Here is a 10,091-nt window from a genome sequence, read left to right as displayed (position 1 = left end):
GGTGGTGTGGTGGTAGTGGTGGTGGTGGTGCTGGCTGTTTTTTTTTACTGAATTATTTTTATCAATTGAAGTAGTTTTCGTGCTTGCGGCCGAAAAACTACTAGCGGTATCACACTGCTCGCGTGTGGACGCAAGCATCGATTGCGTTCTTTGCTGATGTCGAGCTTGTCTTGCTTGTTTTCACCACCAGGTGGACGGTATGGATGTTCTTGCTGTTCGCGAGGCGATGCGGTTTTGTGCCGACTACGTTCGCGCCGGTAACGGCCCCCTGGTGATGGAGACGGCTACGTATCGCTACCACGGTCACAGCATGAGCGATCCGGGAACGAGGTGAGAGAGCGGCAACGACGTGGCAACACGCTGCAACACGCAGCAACGACGGGGCAACACACAGCAACACGCAGCAACGCCGGGGCAACACACAGCAACACGCGGCAACGTTGTTGTCTACTCTGCCGTGTCACGGCGCACGCTTACTGTCATGACGTTCAGTCGTTATCATGTCGAACACCTAATATCATTATTGTGCGCTGTATAATGCTGCTCACTTTGTTACCTTGTGTCATGAATCTGCATTTCACGATGTGATGTTCAAATGTTGTCGATTATACGATTCTATTGCCATGATGTACACTTAATGCACAGTTATCCTTACGATACACTTATATACACGATACACTTATATCATGATATGTCAGCATCCATCTAAGCTTTCCCACCGTTGCCATGGTTACAGTTATCGCACAAGGGATGAGATCGCCGAGGTGCGAGCAACGAGAGATCCCATTGGTCTGTTTAAGGATCGCATCATCACTAGTAACCTAGCAACAGCTGCCGAGATTAAGGTACGCTGGCGCCCCCTGGTGACGACTATCGATGTTTCGGTATGGTAGTGCCACGTAGTGGTCGCGGCAGAGAATAAGATGTGGCAGCGCCCCCTAGTAACCGCTGTCGCAATTAAAATATCGTAGCTCCCCATAGCAACAGCTGCCGAGATTAAGGTATAGTAGTGCTGCCCCTCTGAAATAATCGACTATAAAATTATGGCCGGAATGCCCAGCATTTTATTGTCTGTTCACTTCCCTCTCTTTCTCGCATTCTAGCACGTCCCCCCTTCCCGTGACTCAATCCTTTTCTCTCATGCCACTGACAGTTGATTTTATTTTGCGTCGCTGACTGTTGCTTCGCTCCCGTGAGTGTTACTGACCATCCCTTGCGCTGTTGCTTTTCTATCCTGACACTGACACTCTCCCACCATTGACCATTGCCTCTCTCTCGCCCTAGAAACTGGAGCAGGAGGTTCGTGAGGAGGTGGTCACGGCAACGCAGAAGGCTCTTACTGTTTTTCGTCTTTTTCTTCTTTTGCGTATTTTTCTCTTTTTCTCTTTTTCTCTTTTTCTTTTTTTCTCTTTTTCTCTTTTTCTTCTTTTGCCTCTTTTTCTGTTTTTGTTCTTTTTTGCGTCACTGACCATTGCTTCTCTCTCTCGTCACTGATCGTTTCTTCTCTCTCTCTCTCGCCCTAGAAACTGGAGCAGGAGGTCCGTAAGGAGGTGGACACGGCGACGCAGAAGGCGAAGACGGACGCGGAGCTGCCCCTGGAGGAGCTCTACACGCACGTCTATCGCGGCGACGACGACATGCTCGTTCGCACGTGCGAACCGATGGTCTACGCGAAGCACCGGCCGTGAGGGGGCGTCATGCGCGTGTTAGGGGGCGTGCAGAGAGGGGGGAGGGGGCGAGATGTCGTGTGGGAGGCGGTCGCCACTCGTGCTGCGATACCACCAGCAAGGTGGCGCCACTCGTGCTGCGACGCCACCAGCAAGGTGGCGCCACTCGCATGGCAACTCATGGGGAAGGGGTCTTGCGGAAGTGTGTGCCACGCATGCGGCGTGGGGGGGCGTGCAGAGATAGGGGGTTGTCATCCGCGAGGTGGCGTCACTCGCGCAGATGTGCTGCCCGTAGGTGGCGCCGCCGCACATCTAACTCTAGTTACATTACCGGTTTACATGACCGCGAGAGAGATTTTCTCGCGTGTCCTTCTTCACTTCAAAGTTGCGCGACGTTGTCTGCTGAGTCGCGACCTTCCAGTTCAGAGTTGCACGAGATTTTACGAGATCGGATTTAAATATTACAGAGTGTTAATCGACGAGGCGTGTGAACGCAAGAGTTGCGCGACCAAACCAGATCGATAGCAACTAGTTAGGAGATTAGAACGCGTTATCTTTTCGCCAACTCGGAGTTGCCGAATTGCGAAATCGGTCCAACTCGCCAATTCGCCAACATAAAGTCGGTAGTGTAAACGCAGCTTCATGCTTTGTTGTTGTGATTGGCTGCGGATACGAGCTGGAGGGCGTAGACATGCTAAATATAGATAGGCTCGTAAGTTCTGCTGCGCTTGGCTATGATGCACACACACATAACTCCCTCCCACTATATAAATAATGTTCAATTGCGGGCAAGGCCGTACGCAGGAAATTTTCTGTGGGGGGCAAAGGTACTCCCCATGCCCCCTGTGCCCTAACGTTTCGCCATTTCACATTTCTTTATTTAAAGTAATATTTCTTTAATGATTTAAGATAACCTTTTGTTACATTCCTATTTATTTCCAAAAGTGTACAAAATTTGTCCCATTAAAAGGCATACTCTGAAAATCTCTAGGGGGGCAACTGCCCCTGCTGCCCCCCTGCTGCGTACGGCCCTGATTGCGGGTGCCAGGGAGAAAATTTCTTTTTTATTTCACTGGAGCTCTTTTTCAAAGGTCTGTGGAAAAAATAGCTGTCGTCTAAAAATTTTACGGCAGCTATTTTGAGCCTCACGGGAGCGATTTCGGAGGTTTGAAGAGCGAATCGGTCCTCGCTGCCGTGTATTTTTTACCCTGACTCCCTCCCACTACTATATGAATAATGTTTAATTGCGGGCGCAGCGATATTAAAACACACGTGCTGTGTTAGCGCAATGGATCTTCTTGTCTCTAGTTGAATCGGATCTCTGCAAGCAATACCGGGCAATCTCTGCAACTAACAAAATTAGATAACAAAATGTTCGATAGGAGAGAGAGAGAGAGAGTGTGTGAGAGAGTGAGAGAAAGAGAGAGAGAGAGTGTGTGAGAGAATGAGAGAGAGAGAGAGAGAGACAGACAGACAGACAGACACACAGACAGAGAGAGAGAGAGAGAGAGAGAGAGAGAGAGACAAACAAACAGACAGACAGAGTGAGAGAGAGCGAGAGAGAGACAGGAGAGAGGTGTGTGTGCGGTTGGTTATTTACTCAGGATACTTCTTTCCCTGCACCTTCACTCACCTCGAGGTTACACTAGTCGGTAGTAAACATTGTATGTAACGCGTGCGTGTGCCTCACGTGAAATAAACACATCGTAATTGTATTTAACAAATCGATTGGCGTCTTGTATGAGTGTTTATTATATGTTTATCTGATCTGCTTGAGACTGCCTTGCCCAACCAGAGGAAGACGGCCACTGAACTACATTGACTGCATTGCAAGGGATATCCAGCGTGACATAGCGGACATGCAGACACTGATGATGGACAAATATTCATGGCATCGCATTGTGAACTCTATCTCGGATGCGTCCGCTGAGTAGTAGTAGTAGTATTATATGAACCAGCACTTGATGATCTATGGCCATGATACATAAGTATGATGCAGTAAGAGTAAATGATAAGGTAGTATCATAAGAGTAAATAATATAATATAATTAAGAGTAAATAATAACAAAATTAGAACTATAACATAAATTTGATATTGTCTACGCCTGTTCCTATCATGTATCAGACTTCCTCGTCATGCATGTCGGCATGTCGAAATATATCTTGGCAAAGAAATCACAGATGCAAATTAATATTTATACATGCATATAGGCTAATGCATATGATGCATATACAGCACGCAACTAAACTATAAATAATATTTATGGAATATTTGACAAAGAAACCAGCAATGCAAATATAATTAAACATGATTGTTATAGATATAAACAAACAAACGGATAAATATATAAATGTAACAAAACCAAGAAGGCTGAATACACTACTAAGCTGTATATTTCGTGGTGGTTTAATTTTCGCGAATTCCCCGACCGCGAAACTAACAACACGCGAATAATGCATAGGCCGCAAAATTGTCCGTTAAGTCTGAATTCGCGAAAAATACGGCTTATACAGTAAATGGATATAGGCCTAATCCAGAGAATTAAGGGGAAACTGGATGTGGAGAAAACCCTTGGATTTAGAGAGAAGTCTTGGATGTAGAGGGTAATCTTGGATGTAGAAGGAACCCTCAGATACAGAGAGACATCATTAGAGGTAGAGAGAAAATGGAATTGGTAACAACTCCAACAACAATTAGGAATACTCATTTACACAATCCTACTCATTTTCCTACACAAGCTTTATTTTATTTTATTTTCCTTTCCTCTCTGCTTTCCTACACGGAATCGTGTTGATTTTGACCACTAGATGGCAGCACAATGTAATAATGTGCCAGCCATCACCGATGGCTGTTGGTCTTGGTTGTAGGCATACAACCAATATAATATATCAAGACGGCACAGGCACTTGGAACGTTTTATTAATAAAAAGAAGAACAACAACTATAGCGATTTTTAGCTCAGCTGACGAAGTCAGATGCAGCTTGTAGAATCGCATGATTGTCCGTCCGTCCATGCGTCCGTCCGTGCGTCCGTCCGTGCGTCCGTGCTTCCGTCAACAGTTGGGCACAAATCTTAACCGCTCGACGTACGGTCTTGATATTCGGGACGTCGGGGGGGGGGGATCGCGAAAAGACTCGGGATGTCGAATTTGGGGGTCAAGGGTCAAAGGTCGAGATGTGTCAATGGAAGGGGAATATTTCCCCCCTTAAGGTATAGGAGGAAATACGGAATTGCATCACAAATCTCAACGGCTCGACCTACCGGTGTATAGTGTGATGGGGAGGAAACCCATCACCAGTGCGAAATTGGAGGTCACAGGTCTAAGGGCAGTGGAGGAAAGGTCAGATATCAGACATTTTCTGAGGACATGGTCTAACGGACCGAGTGCAAAACTTTTTTGTTTCAGCGCTGACCTACCGTTTTTATCACTTTATTGAAAAGACCATGAAATCTACTTTCCGCTGACGTGCGAAGAGTAAGTGTCTGATAACCTTTTGACCCTCAAGATGAGGGTTAAACATGGATTTGTTAACTGTTAACAAAGGACTGAACTGATTTTGCTATTAGAGCCCCCTCTTCTTTGTGCACAACGGCGTTCGTGCGGTGAAATTTTGTGAAGTTGCAGAGAGTGAAAATGCTGAGTAGCATTTGAACGGCATTTGCCAAAAAAATATTAGTAATTATAAGCGAATAAGAGTATATCGAAAAACGTTAAGACTTCGGCAGCAAATACATATAGCATTTCGTGTTTATCTACCATGATTTTATTATTGAAACGTTGCAAATGGCGGACGGTAGGGGAGTTACCTTGACGGGACAGTAGGCAATGATTGATGACGTGCCTGGAGGGTGTTGACGTCATCACATCGTGACCTGGCAGGGCGGGGCATGGCAGGATCAACCGCTCACATCCTTGTGTGTGTGCGTGCGTGCGTGTGTGTGTGTGTGTGTGTGTGTGTGTGTGTGTGTGTTGGTTTGTGTTTGTGCGCGCGTGTGTGTCCGTGCGTGCGTGCGTGCGTGCGTGCGTGCGTGCGTGGAGCATGTCAGCGTGCGAGTGTATTATAATCACGTACGTCATGCTAGTCGTCCTAGTTCTGATTCTAGTTCCTCTCTCTATAAATACGTCCGTGCGTCACTACCCTGGCCTGGCCCCCCCCCCTAACACACACACATACACACACACACACACACACACACACACACACTCACACCACACACACACACACACACCTCGCGCGGTGCACAGCGCACACGCACGAGCAACACGCACGGCACCACGCACACGCACGCCGCACACACACACACACGCACACACACACGACACACACACCACGTACACACACACACAACACTCACCGGCACACACACACACACACACACAACACACACACAACACACCCACACATACATACATCACACTCACACACCACACAACACAACACACACAACCCACACAACACACACACCACACACATACACACACCACACCCACACACACACCACACACACACAACACACCCACGACACACACACACACACCCAGATACACACACACACACACCGACGCACACCAACACACCAGACCACACACACAACCAGCGTATACACAACACACCACACTCAATCACACGACACACACACCACAACACACACACACACACACACAAACACATACACTACACACCACACAACACGACCCCACTCACACACCACACACACACACACACACACAACACTACACACCACACACAACACACACACAACACACAACACACATAACACACACTCACAGCACAGCACACACACACACAACACACAAACACACACACAATACACAACACACACAACACCAGCCACACACACACGCGCGCGCGGCGCGGCCAAGCCACATCACACACACTACATCACACACACACCGAACAACACACACTCCACACAACACACAACATTGTTTTTTAGATGTCACCGTGCGAGCTATGTAGCCATATATAAACACTCTATACAATCATGGCGTATACCTGGCAGCACGTGTGGTAGTGATGCCCGCGATATGTTCGTTCCTAGTAGAGGAGATTTAATCGCAGCACAGTTCCTAAGAAAACTCGCCCGACGGCATAGGTAGAGAGGAGAGAAGGTGGCTCGTAAGATAGGAACACCGAGTTCTCGCTCGTCCGGGGATGTGGTGTCGGGCAGCAGTGGGTTGACCCTGTAAACCTGTTCGTCTCGAACTCGCGGCGCTCGTTCATCTTCTGGCTGCAGACGGGGTCATGACGGGCAGCACGGCAACGACACGCCGCACGCAGGCTAGTGTAGTCTAGGCCCGCACCCGCACCGAGGCCGAGTCGAGTCCGCAGTCCGAGGGCCGACCGGCCCCCGAGCTCGAGCTCCGAGGTCAGGTCGCGCGCACCCGAGTCCGAGTCGGGTCCCACACCACCGAGGCCGAGTCCGAGCGAGATCGTTTTGAGTAAGAAGGGAAAAATCGGAAAACAGCGGAAAAAGCGCCCGGCGGAAAAGGAGAGAAATCGGAGAAGAAGGGAGAAAAGGGGGAAAAGGGAACAACAATCGCAACACGTGGCAGTCGTAGGACATTTCGAAGTTGTATGACGACTGTGTATGCGACAGGTGAACGGTCGTAAGCGTTGACAAGAGTGGCAATCGAGATAATGTGTTGGATTTGTGGAGCGTTGGGACAGAGCGAAGCGGGCTGCGTGACCCTTTACAGAAGGAAGAGACCACAGGTCTGATGAAAGCGTGGTGAGGTACCGAGGCACGTTAACTACAGGTGCGTGCGATCGGGCAGTACAGCGGGTGCATGCGTGCGGTTGTGCGTGTGTGGCGCGTCTGTGCAGATACACGTGACAGGGGGTACGCGATGTGGCCAGTGGGCAGGTACCGGTGGGCGGCATAGTGTGGCCGGCGTACCGGACGTGCGTCGTGTGTGCAGGTCACGGGTGCGTGCGTGCCGCTGCGTGTGCACGTATAGACGTGCGCCGGCGCATGCGTGGCGTGCGTGCGGGTGCACGTGTCAACGTGCGTGGAGGAGTGCTGAGCGTGCGTGCCACGTACGGCGTGGCGATGCAGAGTGTACGTACACCGTGCGTTGCGTGCGTGCAACCGTACGTGAACTTACACGAGCGCTGCATGCGTGGCGCTGCGTCCGTGTGTGTGCACGTACCACGGTGCACGTGGGTGCGTTATGACCGAGCGTGATGCAGGTACACGTTCTGTGCGCTGCCGGTAGTGTGCGAANTCATCACTACATTGTTTAATCCACAGCTTGCTCATCACTACATTGTTTAATCCACAGCTTGCTCATCACTACATTGTTTAACCCACAGCTTGCTCATCACTACATTGTTTAACCCACAGCTTGATCATCACTACATTGTTTAACCCACAGCTTGTCCGTCACCGTGTTGTTCAGATTGACAATGACAGTGTTGTCCACACCTGCAGTATGTTCATCACAGCGTTGTTCACACTGACAGCATTGTTCACACCTACAGCTTGTCTGTCGCTGCATTGTTCATCACAGCGTTGTTCGTCACTGCATCGTTCATCACGGCATTGTTCGCACCCGTAGTCTGTTCGTCGCCGCATTCTTCATCGCGACATTGTTCGCACCCGCAGTCTGTTTGCTGCTGCCGTTGTTCATCACAGCGTTGTTTGCACCCGCAGTCTGTTCGTCGCCGCATTCTTCATCACGGCGTTGTTCGCACCCGCAGTCTGTTTGCTTCTGCCGTTGTTCATCACAGCATTGTTCGCACCTGCAGCCTGGTCGTTGCCGCATCGTTCATCACAGCGTTGTTCGCACCCGCAGCCTGGTCGTTACCGCATCGTTCATCACAGCATTGTTCGCACCTGCAGCCTGGTCGTTGCCGCATCGTTCATCACAGCGTTGTTCGCACCCGCAGCCTGGTCGTTACCGCATCGTTCATCACAGCATTGTTCGCACCTGCAGCCTGGTCGTCGCTGCATTGCTCATCACAGCGTTGTTCGCACCCGCAGTCTGTTCGTCGCCGTTCTCGTCGACAACTTCCAGCTGACGCTGGAGGAGGCGAACCGGCAGAAGAAGCGCAAGCGCGCGGCGACCGACGACAGCGACGACGACGACGAGTACGCGGCGGCCGCCGTCGACTACGCGGCCGAGTCGGACACGTCGACGGACAGCGAGGACGGAGGCAGGCCGCGCAAGAGCGTGCGTGAGCTGTACGGCAGCGACGACCACACCGCAGAGTGAGTAGAGGCGGGGGCGGTGCGGGGCAGTGTGAGGTGGGGGCTGTGTGTGTGTGTGCGGGGGAGGGGGCAGTGTGAGGTGGGAGCGGTGCGGGGGCAGTGTGAGGTGGGAGCGGTGCGGAGGCAGTGTGAGGTGGGGGCTGTGTGTGTGTGTCGCACGGCGGTGTGAGGTGGGAGCAGTGCGGGGCCTGTGAAGGCTGTGGTGCGGTGCGGGGGCAGGTGTGAGGTGGCGTGGTGTGTGTGTAGCGGGGAAGGGCTAGTGTGAGTGGGAGCGGTGCGGGGTCAGTGTGAGGTGGGAGCGTCGGGGCAGTGTGAGTGGAGAGGTGCAGGGCAGTGTGAGGTGGGGGCGGTGCGGAGGCAGTGTGAGCCGTGGGAGCTGTGCGCGCGGACACCGTGGAGGTGGAGAGCGGTGTGGCGGGCAGTGTGAGGATGGGAGCCGGTGCGGGGGCACGTGTGAGGTGGGAGGCGGGTGGGGAGACAGTGGGTGAGTGGGAGCGTCGCGGGGGCAGTGTGAGTGGGAGCGGTGCGGGGCAGTGTGAGGTGGGAGCGGATGGCGCGGGCAGTGTGAGGTGGGAGCGGTGCGGAGGGCAGTGTGAGGTGCGGAGCTGATGGCGGCGACAGTGTGAACAGGTGGGAGCGAGTGATGGGGCGGCGTGATGAAGGTGGGGCGGTGCGAGGGAAGCGTGCATAATAGTGGCGAGCACGGTGGCGGCAGGGCAGTGTGAGGTGGGAGCGGTGGCAGGGGGGCAGTGTGAGGTGGCGAGCGGTGGCGGAGGCAGTGTGAGGTGGGAGCGGTGCGGGGGCAGTGGAGGTGGGAGGCGGTGGCGGAGGGGCAGTGTGAGGCTAGGAGCGGTGGCGGGGGCAGTGTGAGGAGCGGTTGCGGTTCAGGGCAGTGTGAGTGGGAGGCGGTGTGGGGAGCAGTGTGAGGTGGGGGCGGTGCGGGGGCAGTAGTGTGAGGTGGGAGCGGTGCGGAGGTAGTGTGAGGTGGGGGCGGTGCGGAGGCAGTGTGAGGTGGGAGCGGTGCGGAGGCAGTGTGAGGTGGGAGCGGTGCGGAGGCAGTGTGAGGTTGGAGCGGTGCGGAGGCAGTGTGAGGTTGGAGCGGTGCGGAGGTAGTGTGAGGTGGGAGCGGTGCGGAGGTAGTGTGAGGTGGGGGCGGTGTGGAGGTAGTGTGAGGTGGGAGCGGTGC

At 52.3% G+C, this 10,091-nt stretch overlaps 1 protein-coding gene across 1 annotated transcript; it reads left to right on the top strand.

The window, feature by feature from the left end:
• The first annotated feature begins 195 nt into the window (after nt 1-195).
• On the top strand, nt 196-1,723 carry LOC106818642 (pyruvate dehydrogenase E1 component subunit alpha, testis-specific form, mitochondrial-like). The gene is made up of 3 exons (XM_014823330.1): nt 196-330; nt 737-845; nt 1,524-1,723. The coding sequence occupies exons 1-3, from the start codon at nt 200-202 to the stop codon at nt 1,686-1,688; spliced, it is 405 nt and encodes a 134-aa protein (XP_014678816.1). The 5' UTR covers nt 196-199; the 3' UTR covers nt 1,689-1,723.
• The last annotated feature ends 8,368 nt before the right edge of the window (nt 1,724-10,091 follow it).

This window comes from Priapulus caudatus, unplaced genomic scaffold (genome assembly GCF_000485595.1).
Source record: "Priapulus caudatus unplaced genomic scaffold, Priapulus_caudatus-5.0.1 Scaffold2401, whole genome shotgun sequence".
NCBI classification, from domain to species: domain Eukaryota; kingdom Metazoa; phylum Priapulida; class Priapulimorpha; order Priapulimorphida; family Priapulidae; genus Priapulus; species Priapulus caudatus.
The sequence above is the reverse complement of the archived record's forward strand: the minus strand, read 5'-3'. Positions and strand labels throughout refer to the sequence as shown.

What these genes read in the sequence shown, in the direction of transcription:
- LOC106818642 (XM_014823330.1), top strand. Translation starts at nt 200, where the DNA reads ATGGATGTTCTTGCTGTTCGCGAGGCGATGCGGTTTTGTGCCGACTAC. An exon ending in ATGAGCGATCCGGGAACGAG is followed by an intron (nt 331 to 736) that starts GTGAGAGAGCGG and finishes CCATGGTTACAG; the next exon opens with TTATCGCACAAGGGATGAGA. An exon ending in CAACAGCTGCCGAGATTAAG is followed by an intron (nt 846 to 1,523) that starts GTACGCTGGCGC and finishes CTCTCGCCCTAG; the next exon opens with AAACTGGAGCAGGAGGTCCG.